Genomic DNA, 23,115 nt, shown 5'->3' with positions numbered 1-23,115 from the left:
ACCCCAAGCTGTTACACGTGTATAAAGAACATCAGGTATCAAGTCAATGAAACAGAGGGCCATGGCTGCCCATTGCTCCCTGCAGAGCACAGAGCCCTGCGGGAAACCGAGCAGCAAGCTTGCTCTCCAGCAACACTGCTTCTTCCCCATGCCTCCTGTTCCCCTACAAATTGGGGCTGAAACTGCCAGATTTGAGCTGAGCACCTGCTGACACTCAGCAAATCCAAAACACCACAGAGCAGCTCCACTCTGGAGCTTCTCTTGACTTCCTCCCAGATGGGCAGCAGCCTCCTGGGAAAGCTTCTGGGTTTCCGTTCGGTTGTGTTTGGGATTCAGTGCAGTGCTCCCAGCTGACAGGGCTTCAGGTGGGGCAGCAGGGACCAGAGGTGGAAGCTGAGCTGCAGTCTGCAGTGTGATGGGACAGGATGAATGCAATGGTCCCTCTTACTTGCTTGTTCTCATGGTGCGATTTTGCATAAAAACACAGCAGCCAGATTTTCAGAGTACAACTTGTGGCTCCCAGCACGCCAATACTGTTCTCAAGGGCTGCAACGCAGCCACAGAGTGACTGCAAATACAAACCAGCTAGGCAAATGCTCCAACGTTTCTGAGAGCAGCTGCCATCCTGAGAGCAGCTCAAACTTTCTTTGTTTCTACTGTCCTTGCAGAACAACAGCTCCCAGGAGTAACAACAATTACTTCCTCAAGTTCAGACCTTTCTTAGTCAGCACAATAAATCCTTTTCTGCTCCTGATGAAAGGCACGCACAGTGTTATCTCTGAAGCAGTGTATGCTGAAATGCTCTGTCTGTCCCCGTGTTCATAGCAGCTATTTATTTCAGCTTCATTAATGGCCTCCAGCTCCAACATCCATCCCAGCTTCAGCTGAAGCTCATATCACTTTGGGAGAGGATTTGAGTGGAGCCATCTACCTCCTTTGAGGTGTTTGTTACACATGTCCAAATGTTGCCTTGATTCACTGTGAGATGATCATAGAATCATAGAATAGCTTGGGTTGGAAGGGACCTCAAGGATCATCAAGTTGCAATCCCCTGCCCCTGGTGATTTTATGGCCTGGGTTGGTTTGGGCGCTTCCAATTTTGGCATTGGTGAGAAATGTCCTGAGGTTTTCTCCATCTACATCCATCAGTGCAGTGCTGATCTTCACCCAGCATCCGCCACAGCCACAGCCACCACAGCTTCAGCGCTGGGAAAAATAAAGCACCACGAGTCTTGTGCTGTAGAGCAGGGAGATAAAGTGGTGCAGCCCCCTCCGTGCAGCACCAACACTGCTCCGTGAGTCACAACGCTCCGAGGCAGAAAGCAAAGGGGTTTGACAGTGTGGCCTAAGTAGCCCTGTTTACAGAAAGTCTGACAAAACACGAGCCCTTGGCTTTATCTTTTCCATTTGGAAATAGCCACAGAGCAAATATACCTAAGGCATGAAAGGAGGGGGATTCATATTGACTTTAGAAAAAGCTGTTCTTTAAAAACAGGAACAAACTCTCATCCCCAAGGTGTGTGCATGGGTGCTGGATCCAAAAGTGCTGTGCAGGGTTACAGCCTGCCCGCTAATCTGTGCCACCTCTGTGTGAACAAGTCATGCAGTAAACTGCTCTCTGTTAATTTTTTAATGCAGAATAAACAGGTCAAGAAATGATTAGCATGAGAATAAGTTGAGCTTAATCAGGAGAATCGGAAAAGATGAGAGGGAAGAGGCAAACCGGAGTTATCAGTTAACCATATGGAGAGGTTCTGCCTCCAAGAGTGTCCTCCTTCTGAAGCTGCCTACCTTTCCCTTCTCTAATTTAAATGATGAGCTAAAATTGCTGGTATAAGCACAATGGAAGCCCTTGTTTCACCTTCTTGTTTTCTATGGCTGCCCAAATGGATTGCAGGTGATAAGGCTCCTACCTGGTCACTACAGATGGCCGTTCCCATTCTGCCTTCAGGAAGGAAGCTGCTGAAGTGAGGGCTGAAAGGCACAAAATCCACGTTCAGCACATTGGAGTGCTCTGCTCTGGTGCAAAAGTGGTGGTGTGATCCTGGCAGAGCAGAGACACGCGTGGGCAAGGGGAAAGGCAGCCCTCGGGTCTGCTTGGAGTGGAGTTTGGTCAGTGGTTGGAGATCTATATTCTCAGATAGGCAGGACTTTGTCCACAAACTGGAATTTGAAATTTCAAAGGGGAGTTTAAAAAAAAAAAAAAAGCAGAAGGGACCTTTGCATGTGTGGGGAAGACTGTGCCGTGACGTTCCCCTGGGACTGTCATTTCTTGTCTGCTTCCTCAGTTCTGTGCTTCCCCACCTGCTTGCTTGCTGGAACAGCAGTGGCTTCAAAGGGCTGCCTGAAAAGCCCTGGCCTTGTTCACAGCTCTCCTGCACTAGGGATGCTCAAGATCCAATGATGTTCTCAGCCCATGATGCTCTCAGCAGGCCCTGTGTGGTACGTGGGTAGAGACTCCTGAGGTCCTCTTCAACCTGAACTGTCCTTCGGTCCCACAACACTCCGCTGTGGAGGAGCCCTGTGAGAGGCTCACCCATCTGAGACCAGGAGCTAGCAAGCATGGTTACCCAATGGAATCACCATAAACACTCCATTAAATAATCTATTCCTGATCCTCATCTACTGATAAGCACAGATCTTATTTTCAGGGAATCCCCTTTTGCTTTAGATTAATTTGCCAAAGATATAAAGTGGAATTAGTGTCATGAGGTGCTGTAGCGGAAAAAGACAGAAGGATTTATTGCTCAGCTGATAAAAATCAAATATTCACTTAGCACAGAAGGCTGCACGTCCTGGGGATGTAGTGGCTCCTCTGCAGCCATCTCCTGGCATAGGGTACAAAAAACATGTCCATCGCAAAGCAGCTGCGGCACATCGTGGTCCTATTAACTCCTACAGGACATGGTGACATTGGCAAGCTGTCCCCAAAAGCTACCCCAAAAGTGTGGGGATGTGGGATAGAGACCAGGGCTCCCAGCATCCCAGTTTGTAGGAGGGTCTCTGTGCCATGAGCCCATCCCCGGGGCAAAGGAAGTGCGTAATGTCCTTCACCCCTGTGCTGAGACAAGGGTTTTGTGAGGGGGCACCAGTAGCAAGAAAATGACAGCCCACACAAACATGCAGACGGAAAGCTCTGCGTCCCTGCCTCGTGAGCCACATAATGCTCCCCAAACTTCCCTGCTCCTTATCTGCCTCTCCTGCACACAGTGCCTCTCCGTCTTCTGTACCTGGCCCTCTTAATCCTTCCTGCCCTAGGAGCAAATGGCCTTATTTTGTCAGCAGGCTATTGAAGCAAAAGGGTTGTTTTGCTGAATGGAGCAAAACGGGCCATGCTTTTATGGTATTTTACTAGACACTGTGGCAAATCCTGCACATATTTGACCAAGTGTCTGTAGCATTTATCTAATCAAAGGGATCACCGTGGCCTGAGCAGGGCTGGGACGGAGGTCCCTGGGATGAGGCCACCGTGGGGCTGTGCTCTGCCTCACCACCTCCACCCTGGTGCACATCATTACAACAATTTTGGCTGAGGGCTGTTGCTGCCAAAGGGAAGAACCACTGACCACACAAGTGTAGAGAGGCTATTTTCCCTGCAGAAAAGGATCACTTACTGTCAGCCCCAAATAAGAAATCAGGAGCTTTCTCTTGCTCTCTGCTTCACTCCTGCAGATCTGTAGCCTTAAGATAAAAGTACCCCTTGGTATGTGATGTTTTTGGGAGGCAAGGACTGCTTGAACAGTCCTCAGTGCTCCTAAATGTGATCTGCAAATCATTGCACCAATGGCACATATTGCTGTGGGGCCAGGGACCTCAGGGCCACGCTGTGGCTAGGAGGGCTCAGGAAGAGAGGGCTGTGCTGGTGCACTGAGAAGCACAAACACAAGTTTGGAGCCCAAATTGGCCTCGGTCACCTGGTGCTGATTGTGAAATAAGGGGAGGTTTTCAATGCAGAGCAAGCTGATGCTGAATCATTAATTGCTTGTTTTCCTGTGCCATCCAGATGACGCCGTTGGGTAATCAATTAAATCTTGCATTGTCATGTGGTGCAAATTGCATTGAAACTTGTCAGCCCTGCAGAGGTTAAGCAGGGGGCCCAGAGAGCTCCTGGGCAGGCAGGAGGGAAGCAGGAGCTCTGCTGCTTGCTGCTGCTCAGTGGGTTCTGACACAAGACCCTGATGATGCCAGCAGGCGTGATGCAGCGGAGAGCTTCGCTTGGCTGAATTCATAGAAGGAAAAATCATGCTGCAGAGTCAAGCCCTGCTGTGCCATAAAACACCCAATGAAACTTTTAAGAGGCCAAAGCCATGCCAGGGTGTGCCCAACAGCGGGCAGCCCATTGCCAGGACAGCGCAGCCCAGCTGTGCCCAGTGCACCCTGCCAGCCCCGCTCATCCCTTCACTGTCCCCTCCATTGCGTGCCTGGCACTCAGGCAAACCCTCACCCCAAAGGTTGTTTAGGCACAGCTCAGGAGCGGGACCTGTTTATAGGGCATTCAGCCCCTGTAAAACTGGGTTTATAGGGAAGTAAAATGAGTCCTCCGTTGTTACTTTGCATAGCAACGTGTAAATCGCAATGCGGGCGCTGACCTTCCCTGGGAGGGAAAGGGAGAGGAAGGGAAACGCTTTGGGAGGGAGGGAGTGAGAGAAGGAGGGATCGGGAGTGAAGGCAAAGAGGGGAACACAGAGGTAGGAGTGGGGCACAGACTTGTTACCCAGGCAGGGATTTTTCCAGCCTTCCCACCACTGGCACAGCCCAGCACCAAGGTCAACAGCCCCACAAAGGTGTTCCCTGAGTGGTGAGTGCTTCTCCCCGTGTGATCCTGGGAGCTGGGATCAGCACAGTGCCTCGAGATGCAATCATAAACAGTCAACAAGAATCACTGCTGCTCCACCAAAAAAAAAAAAAAAAAAAAGCCAACAGCCATGCAGCGTTAGCAGTGGGTGAGATGATTAAAGATTAACCCCTGCCTCCACCCCTCTGAGGAGTATAGGCCTTGAGGCTCAGCAAATCCTTTCAGAGAAATATTTGAAATAAAAGACAACAGATAGGGGACGCAGCGAAGGCAGAGAGAGGCAGTAGGGCCAATAGCCTCGGACAAGGGAATCGGCACGATCTGGCCCGTGTTTGCCGATGATAATGCGCCTTTCCAAAGCCCTGATAGACATGGAGATGGCCGATTATAGCGCGGCACTGGACCCGGCGTACACCACCCTGGAGTTTGAGAACATGCAGGTGCTGGCCATGGGCAGCGGTAAGTCCCCTCCGGCGGTGATGGGACGAGTCGGGCTGCAGGGGGACGCGTCCCCAGGGCAGTCACTGAATGGCTTGGGGAGGGCGGGGGGCATGGCTCAGGTCCTGATGCCCCCAGAGGGAAGCGAGGTGGCTGAGAGGTGCCCTGGATCCTCGGGGATGGGATTTGTGGTCCTCAGCAGCCTTCAGCCTGAGCTGAGGGCAGAGGGGTCTCGCCACTCCCAGGCTGCCACGGAAAGGAAAAAAAGAACCAAAAAGTGCCAACAAAACGCTACCTGTGGCTCAGCAGAAAGCCTGCTCTGAGGCAGAAAGCCAGCCCTGTCCATGTAGGAGCAGCTGTAGCTGGATCTTCCCAACTGCTTGCTGCCTGGCCAGGGCGCAAATCATCCCAAAATGCCACCCAAGGGCTGCCTCAGGGCTGCTCTGAGGCCACAGCCTCACAGTGCTGCTGTGCAGGGAGAGCATGGGGCTGCAGTGCTGCAGGGCCGGGGGGTGGCCCAAGCTGGAAGGGAGACAGCAGCCCTAGCAAGGGGGAAATGGGCCCCCTCAGCAAGGTGGGATCACACTGAAGCCACTAGGATTTGCAACAGTGGCCCATCCATTTGGGAACCAAGGATTCTGCTTGATCAGATGCCCAGCGATAACAGGAGATTCCTCTCCAAGTCCCCCTAAAGTCTCTCTAAATACACAGTTAATGACTAAACTAAGCATGCTGCAGAAAGTGACCCCCAGGTCCTTCTTCCCCCTCTCTCCATGTCCCCCCTTTCCCACAGGGCAGCACCAGCAGCACAGCTTTCCCCGGGATGAAACTCCGTTCCCCACAGAGCTGAAGCTGCACATTCCCTTGCCCAGGCCTGGCCCTACCCACCCCAAAGCCACCCCTTAACCCCACCAGCGAACAGCAGGACCTTTGGGACGAGGCACATCTCTGCTCCCAGCAGGGAGAAGCCAGGGGAGCTGCCCTGCACAGGGGCTGTGAGCTGGGCTCCGCTCGGTCCGGGGATTCTACAGGACTAGCTCAGGCACAGTGCCACATCCCACAGCCTATGGGCAGATGAGACAGCTGGGTTACGGGGCACTGACTCTACTCTGCATGTGCCCAGTGCCTGGCAGGGGGCAGGTCCCACACAAATTAACTATAATTCCAAATGAATGGCCATTAAACTCACTTCACCGCAGCAGCCCACGTTTCTGGCATTATAAAAGTAAGCTTAATTGGAAAGTTATCCATTAAGAAATAATTCCATTTTTGGTTAGCTCTTAGAGCAAGAGAGTGTGATTTCTTTGGTAACTCCTTTACCTACTTGCAGTGTGAAACATGAGCTGCTAGGAGGGATTTATGTGAACTGTCACAGACAGATGAGCAGAGTGACTGGATATGTATTGGCTTTGTTTTCCTCCCTGTTGCAAAGTTCTATGTCTAGATGGAACTGAAAACCTAACTTTCTTCCCGGAAGAAGCATCATCTAGCTGAGCCCTCTGGATGCAGTCAGAGGAAGGACCTGGGAGGAAAGCTGCTCACTCTGCCCTGAAGGAGTGAGGGACACATGGGCCCGGCACTGAGGAACAGAGGAAGGAGCCTCCTGAGCTGGCACAGGAACACAGCTCCTCAGCCTGCTGTACAGCAGGGTGTGCCAGGCCCAGAGAGAACAAACTGTGACTCAGGAGAGCAATAGAGGAGGGATGTGAGGAATTAGAACGAAAGCAGGCAGGGAAATGAGAGCTGCCACCAGAGCTGGAGGAGATGCCCTGCATAAGCTCACTGCTAGGATCACAGCATGCACTTCAGGTCACTAGTACCTACACATCTACATCAAGGGACAGCATGAGAAGGCCACATACCTTCTGCTGCAGAGCCCACGGCAACCCCTTTCCTGCTAAGCAGAAACTAAAGTTGAAGCCCTACACCTGATGTACTGCCTTAGCCCTTTCCAACACACAAACCCCAGCCAGCAAAGGCAATCCCCCCAACCTGGGACCAGCCCTCTCAGAACATTTATCCTTCTGCAGCCCCTCTCTGATGGGAGCCAGGTGGGAGCAGCTGCAGCCCTCCTGGGTAAGCGTTAATTGCATCCCTGCCAAACCCAATGTGGATGTGGGGAGGGAGAAGGTGAGAGGGGAGATGAGGAGCACTGAGCTATTCCCCATAGCCCTGGGGAGGTCAGTGCTCACCCCTCAAAGTGGCTGCCAGGTCCTCAGAAGTGCAAGGTGAACGTTCTCTGGGAGCCCCATTGGTTGTGCAGTGTCCACCTCTGTGCTATGGGATGCAGGCTGGGGAACCAGCAGTGCCTGAGAGGTCCTCTTCGTGATTCTGTCATGCTCAGGCCAGCCTCTGCTGGCCTGCTGATCTCCCCTACTGTCCTCTGAGGCGGCTGTTGGGATCAGTGTACTCCAGTATTAAAGTCTCAGAAGGTTTCTATGGCTTTGTAGATCCTAGGTATCATTTGCAAATGGGATTTCCTCTGAGTCCCATGCTGATACAAGAAAATGTGCTTGGGAGGGAACAATTAGATCAACTGAATAACGAGCTGATCCTTTCAGCCTTGAGGTTTTGTTTGGTTTGCTGACGGGATTTTAGTGTAGGGCTTGTATGGTTTTGAGCCTTTCAGGTGTCCTCTCCTACACAGGCTGCTGCAATTCCCCACCCTCCCAAAAACACTACACATGCCAGTCCCCTTACAGCTTGTAAGGACTGCAGGGTGCATCTCATGTCCCATACTCTGGAAGATACCCACCATACAGCCTTCTCCATGTTATAGTGCTGTCCTTTCTTTCTGGATTGGCTCAATCAGTCCTTCTTTGCATGGTTAGTATTTGCCCATGAGTTCTCCAGCTGAAGCCATATGCAAGTATTGTGTACTGATAGCCTCTTTCACTTGAAGCCTCTTTCAGGGCCGTTAACACCATCACCTCGCTATCAAACCAGCAGCTCATCCCAAGCTGTAAAACCTCAGCTTTAACTGCACCAACTCATTCTCTGGCCAACCTGCAGAGGCCCAAAGCATCTGCAAATCCCCCAGGAATTTTGGCTGTGCTTTGTGACAGCTGCAAATGGGTTTCTGTGTAGCCTGAAGGCATTGCTGGAGTCGAGCCTTTGGGAAGAGCTGCTTGCCCTGGCACACCAGCAGCATTAGCACATTCTAGATGCAATGACTTAGGATACCCAGAGTACCCACCACTGCTTGTGAACTGCTGCAGCTGCCCAGTTCTTTGGAAAATCACTGGAAAAGGAGTTAGGAGATGTTAGCTGTCTGTCTCACTGTGTTCTTGCTATGTCCTTTCCCAAGCAGACACATCTCCATCAGAAGCAGCCAACCTCAACACCTCCAACAGCATTGGGGTGAGCGCACTGTGTGCCATCTGCGGGGACCGCGCCACAGGGAAGCACTATGGGGCTTCCAGCTGCGATGGCTGCAAAGGCTTCTTCAGGAGGAGTGTGCGGAAGAACCACATGTACTCCTGCAGGTAAGGACAGACGGGGACAAAACAGCCCCCAGCAGCTGTGCAGCAAAGCTGAGTTCTGCAGCATGGCCCTTCATTCTCTCTGTATCCTCCAGTGTCTTCCCCGACCTCGTGCTCTGGTTGGAAAGAGTCAGATGCACGGAACAGCTCTTGCTCTTACACTTCTCTGGCAACATGCTGGTAATGCAGCATGCCCATCTCTGCGTGTCCCATGACAGGATAGGACAAGCATGTTGCTCGTACCACTCACACACTCTACCTTGTGCTGCTAGCACAAGGCCCTCGGCTCTGCTGTGACATGCTGCTTGCTCTTCTGAGCAGCTGAGACTGAGAGGTTTGCAGTGGAAATCAAGAATCCTCAGCTCAGAGTGTCAGAATCACTCTGACTTTTTGTGTGATCCACTCCTGACAGCCACTTGGTGAGTGTGAGCAGCAAGATCACTCTAAAAATCTGAGCGATAAGCTCCAGACTTAGCAATGTAATGTGTAGCAACGTGAAGCACATGGTTGCTTGCAACCCAGGGCTGTTTAGGATGTCTGCCCAGGAAGCCCCCTCCCCACAGCTCCAGTGGGAAAATGCTCCCAGTTCCTGACACCAGATCTGTTATGACAGTGCTTAAAGATCTGCTTTCTGGCATTCATTTGAGCAAATCTTAGCTTAGGGCTTTCAAAAGTGTGTTACAAACAAGCCTTTTCAGAGCTACAGAACTCTGCATGGCTGGAAGCCCTTCCATAGATCTGTATGCCTTTGTCTTTGCAAGCTTGATCAATCAGCAGCAAATTAGAGCATATTTGCAAGTGAAATTCATGCTGCAAATGGCTACCGGGCTTATGCTGCATACAGGAGATCAGTGTAATGCACCGTCATCTGCAATCGATGTGGGTAGGGAAGGAGCTGGGTGCTTGCCATCTCCTCTCTGAAGCACGGGCAGCTCAGAGCTGTTTGTGTGCCAGTGATGCCGTCCAGAGGTCAGCAGGAACCTCCTGGAGCCAACACTGCCTTGGAGAGATGTGGGGACTTCAGCCCACTTCTGCCCCTCTTTCCTCTCTTCTCCTCTCCTCTCCTCTCCTCTCCTCTCCTCTCCTCTCCTCTCCTCTCCTCTCCTCTCCTCTCCTCTCCTCTCCTCTCCTCTCCTCTCCTCTCCTCTCCTCTCCTCTCCTCTCCTCTCCTCTCCTCTCCTCTCCTCTCTCTCCTCTCCACTCCTCTCCACTCCTCTCCTCTCCCCTCTTCACAGGCTCAGTCTCACTGCTCCTCACACCTCTGTTTCTCCCCAGGTTTAACAGGCAGTGTGTGGTAGACAAAGACAAAAGAAACCAGTGCCGATACTGCAGGCTTAAGAAGTGCTTCCGAGCAGGGATGAAGAAGGAAGGTGGGTGCCTTCCCCTCCCTGCCCTCAGCACAGACCAGCCCTCCCTCATGGCAGGGCAGGGAGATATTGGCTGTTGCCATGAGCTCTGTGCAGGCCCAGCTGCCCACTTCAAGCCATACAGAGCCCTTGCATTCGGTTAAGGTTCCCAGCAAAGCATGCAGGCCTTGTGCGCTCTCAAACTCAGTTCCAGGGGGCCTATTCAGATGCCAGTGAAGACAAAGCCAGGAGAGAGTCACAGGGCCATGCCTATGTACCAGAACTGTCTCCTCTTGTACCCACAAGTCACATCCACAGCTTTCAGCTTGCTCACACTGAGACGCATGAAGCTCAGAAGAGGTCTGAGTCATTCAGAAGCACTTTGGGAAAATTGCTATGTCACCTACAAAGCCATGTCTGGACAAGTGACTCCAGGAAAGCATGCAGTAACCCTTTTGCCCCTCAGTTTGCTCACATGGATGTAGGTTCTTGTGGACACTATGCAGAGAGCTGAGATGTATCTGATACATCAGCCACAACAGAAAAGACCCAGGGCAAGGTGGAGCATTTCAGTTATAACTCTACCTGGGCTTGCATGGCCCAGGTGACCCCACTAACCTCCCTGCATCTCTGCCTCTGCAGACTTTCAGGTCCCCACAACCCAGACACAGCGGAGATAAATTCAGTCCCTGTTCAGCTTGCAGCAGCACTCAGCATAGCAGGAACCACTGGGGCTGCCACTGGCCCTGTCAGCAGCCATGCTGGTGGCCCCACTGCTGGCCCTGCTGGAAGAGAGACAAAAGCCCTGCCCCAAGGATGCCGGCCTGTGGGAAGGCCTCTGAGCAGGAACACTTCTCCCCTGTTACAGTAGATGAGGTGTTGCAAGGAACTGGGCTTGACTTTCCTGTAGAACACAGGAATCCTCCTCTCCCCGCAAAGCCCGCTCATCCCATGCCCAGAGCTTTGCTGCTGTCTGTTAATATTCAATAGAAGTTACATTAGGTGCATGACCAGCTAATACTGAGCAAACATTTGGAAAACATCATGGCGTGACTGAACTCGGGGGCCTGCTACTGATAACAAGCAGCATAACCTTGAGAGCTCCTATTTACAGCCGCTGACTGCAGGGCTTTGCTTCTGGCCCAGCCTCATTATTGCTTTTTATCAGGCAGATTTATACATTGAGAACGTATCAATCCAGAGAGCCGCCGGCCTAAGGAAGAGACTGTTCTGTTTCCCCTGCCATCGATCAATACCTTGTTTGAGCAGATGGCTTTGGGTGACTGCCTTGGCCGCGGTGAGTTACGGCCAGCCTACAGCCCTGTGGCACAGAGAGGCAAATTCTGCACTTCAGCATTGCTGCTGCTTCAGAGTCATTGGCCCAGGCCCTTCTCTAGAGCACACCAAGCGGGAAGGCATGCTGGGCTCATACCTGCCTGGGACTCTCTACATTAAGGTATAAGGGCGCTCTGTGGCTCTGCATAGACACATAGGAGCTATTCTGCATTTCTTTCCTTATTGAAACTGAGAGAGAAGTTTGCAAACTGCACCTACGCAGCACAAGAGCTTCTCAAATGCAGCTCACAGATGTTGCACAGACAAAATAGCCAGGCAGATACCTGGCCGCTTGATTTCACACATAAGCTTTGGGCTGCCTGCGTGAGCATGGCCACACTCTCAGGCATTCCCCTAAGAAACAGATCCTATATCTTGAAATCAAAATACTGAGAAATGGATTCCTTGAGATGAAACTCTCCCATTGAACTCTGCAGGTTTGGAGCCAAGTGCTGGGGTTCTGAAACACCCCAGTCCCCACAAAGCCAAGTATAGATAATATGAAAAAGAATGACCAGATGTAGTCAGCTCCTGCAGGCATCACGTCACAAACCAGACACAGCTGCACCTTTGCCTTGGCAGGCAGGGAAGCTGGGAAACTGCAGCTCAGGAAGTGGTCCAAAGCCTTGTGAAAGAGAACGCTATAAGGCTCTGATAGCTTTTGCTGTGTGTTTCCATGAACAACCTGCATCTGTGCCAAAATCCTCTCTTGCAGCTGTACAAAATGAACGGGACCGAATCAGCACCCGAAGATCAAGTTATGAAGACAGCAGCTTGCCCTCCATCAACGTCTTACTGCAGGCAGAAGTCCTGGCACAACAGGTACCTCTTTCCTCTTTGGCTGATACAAAGCATCAGGCACTGGGGCTGCTGAGTAGTTAACAGCTGAGTCTTCAAATTACCACCTCCTTTCTAAGCAACTTATCTGCCAACTCAACACTGGTTTTTCAAAGGCATTTGTTACCTGAAACCAGCCCTTCAGTGCTCCTGGAACTGTGCTGCAATAATAGCCAATGGTCTGTTCTGCGTTGGGGAGTCTGCTGGAAGAGAACTGGGCAGTGATTGCAATCCAAGGAGCTGTGACCTTGCACAGGCAGCCTCCCTTCCCCAGTGCCTGTCAGGAACTCCTGGTTTTTGGTTGCCTGCACAGTTCCACAAGCAATCGGTTTCATGTTTCTTTTTTTTTTTTAATGTAGATATTCTTTCCAGCATTTGCTTGAAATTCCTGATTTGCACAAACATACTGCCAAAGCTTACTTCCTAGAGCGTCCACTGAATGGAAAACAACTATTTAAAAATCCATCCCCTTTTCTCATGAAAACAAAGATGGGTTCAAGCTGGAGTGGTGGTCCATGTTCACGTGGCCCTACAGATGGCCCCCAGGACAGGGCTCCATTCTAGGGATGGCTGGAAGGACACCCCCTTCAAGGGGGGATATGCCAGAAGGGCTCCAGGCCAAGCCTCTACAGCAGTGGCACATCCAAGCTCATCCCGTGTCTCACTTCATCCTACACAGGTCCTAATGTATTTACATGCCCTCTGAAAATAACATTGGTGCTGCTCCCAGAGAGGTGAGATCATGGGGTCTTGAGCCCTACAAGGGACAGGCATTCCTGGGGCCCTGAGTCCCGTAGGGAACACGAGGTGGGGGGTTCGAGTAAGGTCTGCTGATAAAACTGCAGCTATTGACAAATGTAGGGGAGCTGCCACTCTCCCACAGAGCACAGACACATTCATTAAACAAAGCAGACTCCAGCACACAAACTGGTAACTTTTATATGCCTGGCTAATTAGAAAGAGATACTGCTGAGGAGCTGTTTTCTCCAAGATCTTGGGTCACTCACTCAGGGTTTTATTTGCTAAGCCTTCCGGGGCTCTCTGATTAGGGTAATACATGGTGAGATTTTTACAATCTTATTTATTCAATAATAGCTCTAGAGCTGGAGAGCTTCCAGGTAATGCAACCTGAAAAAAACCTCGGGTGGCATTTGGACTCCATTTCTCTAGGGAGGTGGCAGGGTCTGAGCTGGCAGGAACAGGACAGGAAGAGCTGATGTTGTACATGAGCAGAGAGGGCAGGCGGAGGGCAGTGACGGGGTTGAGTTAATTGCTTACAGAAGCATGAGGATAAAGTGGTGACGAAGGGCAAGTTGTCAGATGAGCTGGGTGACCAGCTATGCATGGGAATGGGGCAGGAAGCTGGTGCTTGGGTTTGAGATGTTCTTCCTTGGAGTGGTGGTACTTGCAGAGCTCTTAGGTTTGTCCTCAGTATGTGAAATGTCCCCGTCTGCCTCTGCGACCACAAATAATCCTCAGTGCAAAAACACAGTGATCTCACTGTGCCTGCTAAACACAGCACCCAAACTTTCCCAGGCCTGGGATTTGTCTGTGCTCCTGCTGAGGGGTCCTTTCTCTCTTCCCAGATATCATCCCCAGTCCTCGTGATGAACGGAGACATCCGAGGGAAGAAGATCGCCAACATCGCCGACGTGTGCGAGTCCATGAAGCAGCAGCTGCTGGTGCTGGTGGAGTGGGCCAAGTACATCCCTGCGTTCTGTGAGCTGCCCCTGGACGACCAGGTGAGCCCTGTCCCCCGCCTCACTCTGCCCCGGCGATGGCATCGGGAAGCAAAACGAGGGCTGAGACCTTCAAAGCAAAAGAGCATTGTTTGCTCCTGTGTTGTGACCGCCGGGCTGATTGGGAGCAGCATCCATACAATGCCACCGCAGGGCATTTGATGTGCGATAATCAGCCCATGAGCACAGTGGTGATAACAGCGAGCTCAAGTTAGGTACACAATCAGGTGTGCATTTTGTATGTATCTGCCAGTCAGTTGTTTATTAATTATGGCTTGTGCAGAGCTCTGAAAACCTAAAGCGCTATACAAAATGATTAGGGTAGTCAGACTTAGCAGGAATTCTCGCCTAAGGTCTGCTCAACACTTAAAATCAAACTACTTGTCTATCATTCTTTCTGTTTCTTGCCAGGGGATATGTTTCTACCCGTTCTCCTACTGTGGAATTATTGAAACTAAACACTATTTTGCTCCCAAGGCAATGAGAAAATCTCTCTTCTGAGTTAAAAAGCAGGAACATATCTGCATTTAACATGAATGATAAATTGACATTGGCTAGTTTCCTAACCAGGGCAGCACCGTGGGTTTGAATTCCTCTGTAAAGTAACTCTACCTGAGGCAGCCTCAAAGAGATACAGGGAGGTTTTTGCTGCTAAACCCAACTGTCAGAGGCTTGCAGCAGATTTTACAGGACATGGCTGTGTCCTGGCGTTTGAGGGGGATGGGCAGGAACATCACTTGTGGAGGCAGCCAGCATGGTTCGTGTCCCACGTAGGAAGGGATTCAGGGATTCCCATTTAGCCACTGTGCAGTCAAAAAATCAGCCTGGATCAATCTCCAGTCCTGTTACAAAAAGTGAGAGGATCCAGCTGGTCACAAAACCCCAGGCTGAGATCTTCAGTAATCACCCAGCAGCTCTGGGGAATTCAATGACTTTTTACAGCACTTGCTTCCCTTTTTTCTTTTTTTTTTTTCCCTCCATTCTGTGAAAGTGTGACATTATTCAAAGCAACAGCTAGTCCACTAAACTCCTATGGCAAATGCAACTCAAGAATTATGAAAAACAAAATGGAGCCCAATGGCGAGTGACATTTGCACAGCAAAGAGGCTGCAGCTCACAGAAACCTGGGGCAGCACTGCATAACCTCCTGCATCCTTCTGCCATTTGGAACAGAGGCAGTAAAGCCGGTTAACAGCTCTGCAAACGACAGCAATTTCCACATGAGCTCATTTTACAATTGTGGGGCTGTCAGACTTTTCAACAGAAGAAAAGTTTGGCAGCCCCGCCATTGTAAAATCAAAACCTAGGGAGGCCATCCGAGCCCTTCCCACAGGGGAGGAGGCGCTTCAAACTGAAGGTCTTCTGCTGTGATTATCCTGTGCTGTTCTCCTACAGCAGGCAGTTCCCAAAGGGCTTTGGAGGGAAGACGTGCTGCATCAAAAGGAATTAATGACATCCATGCTTTCGAGGGACACAGTGTGAGAACAGAGACCGCAAATACTTGGGAATGCAGGGAGGACAGAAATGCTGGGGAGCAGGAGTGAAGAAAAACACACAAGCCCGGCACCCAAGGGGCATAAGAGCTGGTCAAGACATGTCCAGTGGGAACACTGAATGTTGGGAAACGCTGGTACATTGCCATTGAAATACTGCCTGAGAATGAATCATCTCTGCCAGCACTTACATACAAAAGGTCACACCCAACTCATTTTTCCTCTGCACCAAAATGTCAAAGCGCTGGGCTTGGTGGGGCAAAGCCATTTCATTTCGAAGTTAAAGTTCTACTTTGTTGTGTTACAACTTTTATATTTATCGTTAAAGTTCCACTTTGATGTGTTACAACTTCTATGTTTACCCTGGCTGAGAACAGGCCGATGTACCTCAGGCTGATCACCAAAAGAACAAATATCACTTAAGAGGGTTTTGCCACATTGAAGTAAATTATGTGAACTCTGCTCAAACAAACAACAAAAAAACCCACAAATTTTATGCAAACAGAGCAGCGTTTCTGTTTCCTTTCCTGAACTTTTCTTGAATTTGTAACAGGCAGGAGAGCTCTCTGTGAGGCTCCATTCCCCATTGGGAAGTTCAGCCTTCTCAAATTTTTGGCAGATGGGGAAGCTCAGTTTTGTGCAGCTCTGCTAATTACGAGCAGCTCAGCGAACACATCCACCCATGTTTGAACAGCGATAGAGAGAAGCTAGATTTTGGCATACAGATAAAGGCTCCCCAGCATCGTGCATGCATAGTCTTTTTGCAAGGACCTTCACTCTGTTTATTTTGCATAACTCTTTTACACCCTCGAAAAAAAACAAGCCCTCTCTCAGACATCAGCATCTTTTCTAATCAGTGCTTTCTTCCCCAGGTGACACACGCTCCGGACATTTCGGGCAGGGTAGGGCTCTGCTTGACTTTGTCGGATGCTGAGAGATAACGCACTGAGGAAGGGAACCATTCCCAACAGGACACACTTTTCAGAATCTCTCCTTTAATGTTTAATGATTGTTTTCTTCAGCAGAGGATCCTGGCTGGACATTAAGAGGCCTCTGTGTCACGGTGTCCAATTGTTAACTTCTGTTTCTGTCTAAATCTCTGAAATTTTTAACTGAAGGAGAGCAAAAGATTCAGAACATTCTCAGGAGCCAATGGAGGGTATAAAATGAAACACTTCAATCATTAACACCAGGGCAGAAAAACATCCCCTAGGCTTCCCTGGCCCAAACGCCCATTGCTGCAGAAGGAGCAAACTGACCAGAGGGTGACCCCAGCAGCCAGCAGACACGGGTCTCCACGAGTGGGATTTCAGCAGGACGTGGGCACTGCTCAGAGATAAAGCTCAAGCAAAACATCATCTCCCCTCACTCAGGCACTTGGGGAAGAATCATTCCTGGCCCTTTGATCCTGGGCCACTGAACACAGCTCAGCCTTGTGTCTGTCTCTGCATCACACAAGTAATGCATCCCTACTCTTACAGGTGGCACTGCTGCGGGCACACGCAGGTGAACATCTGTTACTGGGAGTTGCCAAGAGGTCCATGGTGTTCAAAGATGTCTTGCTGCTAGGTAAAGAGTGCACTTCTGCTCCCCACCAACTGCTTCTGCTAAGCTTCCCTGCCAGGCTACAGGGGTGGGTGGCTCAGTGTCTGTGGGCAGCCTTTCTGCAGGGTGGTGGATTGAGCCCTTCTCTGTTTTAGGGAGCCAAGCACAAGCTTTACGTGTAGCTAGGCCTGGCTCACACTCACATCAATGACACGCTGCTGTGGCAAACGTGGGGGACAGTGAACACCCACATCGCTCCTTCGGGTCAGCATGAGCAGGCAGTGGTATGGCTGAGCAAACAGCTCTTGCTCCTCAGGCAGCTTCTTCTTGCTTGAGCGATTCCCAATATGTTGCTCTGGCAACTCAGATCATCATTTCCAATGGGCCATGATAGGGATGGGGCAGAAACAGAAACTTCTTAAAGCTTCCATTGAAAAATTACCTCAACATTAGTCCCCTGGATTTTGAACTCCTTGCTACCCTTATGAAGGCTTGGGCAATGCCAAGGTAATGGTCTTTGTGCTGCTTGTCCAAAGGGAATGACCACATCGTCCCGCGGAACTGCCCTGAGCTGGTAGAGGTGAGCCGTGTGGCCATCCGCATCCTAGATGAGCTGGTCCTCCCCTTCCAAGAGCTGCAGATAGACGACAATGAATACGCCTGCTTGAAAGCCATCATTTTCTTCGACCCAGGTATGAGCCAGCTTGCAGCAGGCAAGGGACGCCAGCACGGGGAACAGTCTGTTATGCCCACTAATACCAGCTGGAAGTTGTGGAAATGCTGCCTGATCTCCTCTCAGGCCCAAACTGTTCTTAAAGGGAGGGGTGAAGTCAGCCCAAGAGGAAAAACACCTCCTGCTATTGACAGCAGAGTATCAGACAGCTCACCTCAGCCTGTGTCCAGAGCTCATGCTATCACTAAAGGACAGTTACTAGGGGAGCAGCCTGGATGGCTTTGCTCTGTGTGTTGTTTCAGATGCCAAAGGACTGAGCGATCCCTCCAAGATCAAGCGGATGCGGTACCAGGTGCAGGTCAGCCTGGAGGACTACATCAATGACAGGCAATACGACTCGCGGGGCCGCTTTGGGGAGCTGCTGCTGCTGCTGCCCGTGCTGCAGAGCATCACATGGCAGATGATAGAGCAGATCCAGTTTGTCAAGCTCTTTGGCATGGCTAAGATCGACAACCTGCTGCAGGAGATGCTGCTGGGAGGTGAGTATGTGAGGGTCCTGCAAGAGGACTCTCAGTGCTCCCCAGTCACCATCCCATTGGGAACCACATATCCATTGTTCTCCACCTGAAAAAGGTGGAGACTTGGCCTGTAAGCAGGTCAGCACCTTGACTTGCGTGAAAATATCTCCCCTGTCAATTGCTGTGATAACACAGACTACTCCATTTCTATTCCCCTGAAGAGCTGCTTTACTTTGCAACCCTCAAACTCCTGCCAGCCAGCTGTTTCTCTAGTCCTCCTCTGTCAGAAGGGAGCCAGCAAAACTAAACGGTCTGAAAGATCAGCTTGACAGTGTGTTCCTGCCCTCTTGAACTGTCTCTGTCTGCCACTGTGGCAACAAAAGTGATATGCACATTTTTAGGTTCATCAAGTGAAACGCCACATGCTCACCACCCCTTGCATCCTCATCTGATCCAGGAGAACCTGGGAACAAACGTCATTGTGGCCAACACAATGCCTCCTCAGATGCACAATGGGCAGATGTGTGAGTATCACCAGGGAGATGGGAGTTTTTTTGCAGTGTGTGTAGAGGTAGCTTCTACCTTGCAAGGAAATTTCAATGCAAGATAAAGCCTCTGATCAAGTGTGTGAGAAATTCCTATGCAGAAAGGAGGGAAAGATAAACAGAGAAGTGGGTTAGATTAGATTAGACTAGATTAACTGATTCAACAAGATGTTCCGTGTCAGACTGCAACTTTTACATAGCCCTTAAATTCAGGGATGAATGATCCCATCCAGTGCCTAATGAAATCAAAGGAAAGGCTCCCCTTCCCCTGAATGCCTCAAACACCCACTACTTCCTCTGCAAAAACACAGGAGAATCTGGTTCACCACTTAGGGCTACCACATGGGAATTTGGACTGAGATGAGCTCAGCTGACCAAAAAGTGTGGCCAGCACAGATTAAAAGGCAGCAGCTCTCTCCATCCACTGCTCATTATTATGGCTCTTCCAGGACACCTATTTGGGTCTGCATGTCAGGGCTGCCATGCAGCCAACACGCAAGCCATTAGGAGCTAGGGTTTAGCTACAGAGCCTCTTTCTTGCTTACACAGACAAGGCAAATCCCAGTGCCATCAGGTCTATGTGGCCCTCTTCTAATTTCGCTTTTCTCTCTGTAGCTACTCCAGAAACACCTCAGCCATCTCCGCCTGCGGGTTCAGGGCCAGAGCAGTACAAGCTGCTGCCCGGAGCCATTGCAACTGTGGCAAAACAGCCCACCTCCATCCCACAGCCTGCCATCACAAAGCAGGAGGTCATCTAGCAGCCTGCAGAGCAGCTGGCCGCATTTAGAAGACCGTGTGGGAGAAAAGCCTGAGCAGACTCCGTCACTGTGAAAAAAGCCATCCCGAGGTCCTCGGGCACGAGCACACGGACTTGCTTATCGGACTAGCCCACCACTACCAAAAGCTGTCTTCCTGCAGCTACAGACAGCACATGCCACGGAGAGCCTCGAGTCACAGAACTAAGACTGAAGCCTTACTGAAACCCACGTTCCTTGTAAGAAGGACCAGACTGCTGCCTTTCCCCCTCGGGAGGCTGCAGTGCCTGGCTGGGGACACTGCAGCTAGCTGTTCCGCCATTGCTACCTCTCAGCATCCATTCAGTGTACACCAGACCCTGTGAACAAGTGATCCTCCAAACCAGGAGGCTGTGCTGGGTGAAAGGAAAGGCTTCATTCCCACAGCTGTGCCGGTTCCCCAGGCAGCCCCTGGTGCAGCTAAGCTTCACTGAGGTGGGAGCTGCCCCAGGAGCACCGCTGCATCAAAGCATGCTGGGGTTTGCCCGGCAGCACTGTCAGAACTGCTCCTCAGCCACAGCCCATCCCTGATCTTTCCTTGGTCACTCTCCAGCAAACCAAGCCCTCGGCCAGGTCTAACAAATCTTTCCAGCTGATGCAGGCGCAAAGTCTGTCCCACCAAGATTCTCCACTGTTTGGACCCTTCTGCTTCTGGATGGGTTTTGCTGTTTCGTCACCTGGGGCTGCCCACCCCAGGCCTCAGAGGCAGCCACTGCCAAGCCCTTCACACTGCTGCCTTCTCACCACCCATACAGGGCAGCTGCAGCCTGTGGGATTCAGGAAATGTCACCTAGTGGGATGGGGCCAGCCCTGCACAGGTTGGCTGTGGGCAGCACTGCTCGAAATACCAGCAGGCCCAGTGCTGCTTCTGAGCAGCCAGAGGACTGTGTGGTGCTGGTTCAGAACAAGCAGGGGCAGGACATGTGAAAGGGAGAGAGCCTCACACATGGGCTGCCTCATGCCAGGGGATTTGTGACCCAGTAGTTCAGTTCAGAGCCAGCTTAATTCTGAGGTATGTGTCCAGTTCAGCGCCACTCCCTTTGCATAGAGTGAGTGGCTGATAACAGATTTATAGGGCTTCGTAACAGGATAAGAATTCTTTATGGCTCCTCCAGATCTCAGAGGGTTTGGGAACAGTCACCTCATAGCAGAACACTTCAAGTCCTGCTGTGAGGACTGGCAGAGGTCAGGGCCGGATCCCTGCAGCCTGCATCAGCAGCACTGCCCTGGCCGAGTCCTGGTCCCCTGTCTGCCCAGTGCTTTTGTCTAAGGCCTGCCAGGGCTGCAGCCACACCGATACGACCTTTGGTTTACAGCCAGAATCAGGCCAGCAGCCTTCCTGGAGCTCACACAGCAACTTCAGGCTTCCCTTCTCACTCATTGCTGGCAGCACCGAGGCAGAGGTGCCAAGAAAACCTGGAACGAGCGCTTTTCATCAGAAGAGACTCGGCAGCAGATGTGCAGCATCTGTGCTCTGGAAAATCCAGCATGGAAGAAAACAATCCCGGTTATGCGCTGGGGCAGCAGCAGATCTAACCATCCGCAGACCGTGTTCCTGATGGTCCATGCCTCGTGGTGGGCACCCACAGCTGCCAGGGGGCCCAGAGAGGTCCCTGGGATGGATCTGAGCTGAGCCAGGGAGCTGCAGATCCCTCCCTCGATCACCAATGCAAAAAGGAACCGCCTCGCCTTGCGCTGGTGGCATCCCGAGTATTGTATCGTCTCTCAGAGCTGGTGGCATTATACCCAGTAATTTATTGCAATGATGAAGCCAATCATTTTCTGTAAATTATTTTGTAAATCACATTGATTATTTATAATTGGGAAATTAAATGCAAAAAAACTTCACAACCAGGCTGTCTTTTCCAACCTCAGCAACCCCTCTTCCTGTAAGCAAAGATACTCTGTTGATCCATTTGCACCAAGCATTCCTCGATGCTGTACATCCATCTGTGCTGCTTACTGCCTTCCAATGGAAACAGAGGAATATTTCTTCACTAGGGTTGTATTCATTAAAAAAAAAAAAAAAGAAGAAGAAGAAAAAAAAAGACAAAATATTTTCTAACTTCTCCCAGACAGATGGATTTCTTTCTTCTGGGAGGATTTATTTTAAATCATGGCACTCACCTCCCCGCTGGTACAAGCACAAAGTGTGTGCATTGAGGAAAAAGCCCAAACAAGTGTTTGATGCTGCTGCCAGCTGCCACTGCTCCATGGCAATCTTAATGTTAGCTGGTGGCTGAGGCCTTGAGGCCATGTGTGCTGGAACCATAAGACTGAATGGCAAACTCAGTTTTCATTTAAAAAAAAAAACAACAACAAACACATGAAGAATAAATATTTACCTTCCATGATTCCAGAGAGCTTAAAAAATTAACCACACTCTGAGTGCCAAGCAATGGAAGCCAAAATATGTTATTAGCATTCCGAACCCATGCATTTTGAAGTCCTCATTGTATTTTAAAGGCCATTTTGGAGCAGTCTGGGTGATGATTCTGCTTTGGCTCACACAAAGCCAACTACTGCAGGCAGCAGGTGCAGCCAAAGACAGACTGAGCCTACAGGGCACAATGAGACAATAAAGTGAAAGTCAGCTTGTCACCAGTCATAAAGGTGAAGAAATACTGACAATACTGAGAATGAGAGAAGGCTCTTAATGTCCTGCTCTCCTGATCACAGGAGCCCGTTCTCAGCTGCAGCATGCCCAGGAAGGTAACTGGAAGAGAGGAGAGAGGACCAGAGTGCTGCACAGATTAGGTTGGGGGCAGGACCAGCATCCAGCTCTGACCTCCAGTATATGCCCTGCACATCCCCCACCTGCTCCCCCAATGCAAAATGAGGGCAGTCCTGCCCTGGGGGGAGCTGCAGCCTGCACCGTGCACTGACCTTTGGTGACAGCTGTGTTGGTGAATGCTGCCAGCAGGTATGAGATGCAAAGCTATGCTTGAGGACTGCGTGGAGACAACGCTTCATGTACACCTCCACTCTGAGGGCCCAGAGTAGGGCAGACCTTGAATAACACTCCCTCAGTATGTGCATTCCCTTCCCTGGCTGAGCAGCAGAGCTCCAGTGCCATGGCTGAACACGTGGCATTGCAGCAAACACAGTGACTGAGTGGCTGGGCCAGGCAGAAGAAGGAAGAGATGTCAGTTCCTCACCATGAATGTGAAATTAAACCCAGGGCTCCCCTGCCTGCCACAGGAGCCCTGTGAACCACAGTTGGGTATATGCCCTAATAACACCATATAAGCAATATCAAATCTTTGAAGCAATAAATTCTCCTGGATCCCTTCTTGTGAACTACTCTATCAAGGTTGCCCTTTACCTGGTTAATCTTAAATCAGTGCAGTCCCTACAGAAGGTTTCTCATTGCTGGTTTCAACTCACTTGAAAATAAACCCACAGTGTGCCCCAGAGACAACCTTGTCCTTACGTGGCATCCTCAGCCAGAGCCCTCACCCCACCTGTCACTCCAGCCCAAAATCACAACATGGCACTGGCCTTGCCACGCATGGGCTGTGTTTATCCTCTGCAAAGGCAACGTCCCATGTCACAGGAGATGGCCTCCATAAGGA

The 23,115-nt window shown here is 50.7% G+C and overlaps 1 protein-coding gene across 2 annotated transcripts; it reads left to right on the top strand.

The window, feature by feature from the left end:
• Positions 1-4,939: 4,939 nt before the first annotated feature.
• Positions 4,940-21,324, top strand: HNF4A (hepatocyte nuclear factor 4 alpha). Of its 2 annotated transcripts, none has more exons than XM_090151963.1 (10): positions 4,940-5,254; positions 8,541-8,718; positions 9,991-10,085; positions 12,112-12,218; positions 13,820-13,975; positions 16,947-17,034; positions 17,547-17,702; positions 17,986-18,222; positions 18,603-18,725; positions 19,362-21,324. In XM_090151963.1, the coding sequence occupies exons 1-10, from the start codon at positions 5,134-5,136 to the stop codon at positions 19,502-19,504; spliced, it is 1,404 nt and encodes a 467-aa protein (XP_090008089.1). In that variant the 5' UTR covers positions 4,940-5,133; the 3' UTR covers positions 19,505-21,324. The 2 variants fall into 2 exon arrangements, with proteins under 2 accessions (XP_090008089.1, XP_090008090.1); XM_090151964.1 differs by having other exon boundaries at positions 4,944-5,254; positions 8,544-8,718; positions 19,362-21,322.
• Positions 21,325-23,115: the final 1,791 nt, after the last annotated feature.

The sequence above is a fragment of the Phasianus colchicus genome, chromosome 17 (assembly GCF_987193195.1).
Source record: "Phasianus colchicus chromosome 17, bPhaCol1.hap1.1, whole genome shotgun sequence".
Taxonomy (NCBI): domain Eukaryota; kingdom Metazoa; phylum Chordata; class Aves; order Galliformes; family Phasianidae; genus Phasianus; species Phasianus colchicus.
This window is presented reverse-complemented; position numbering and strand designations above follow the sequence as displayed.

Coding starts and splice junctions, on each gene's coding strand:
- HNF4A (XM_090151963.1), top strand. CDS start 5,134: ATGATAATGCGCCTTTCCAAAGCCCTGATAGACATGGAGATGGCCGAT. Junction 5,255..8,540: donor GGTGCTGGCCATGGGCAGCG/GTAAGTCCCCTC, acceptor TCCTTTCCCAAG/CAGACACATCTCCATCAGAA. Junction 18,223..18,602: donor GCAGGAGATGCTGCTGGGAG/GTGAGTATGTGA, acceptor GCACATTTTTAG/GTTCATCAAGTGAAACGCCA.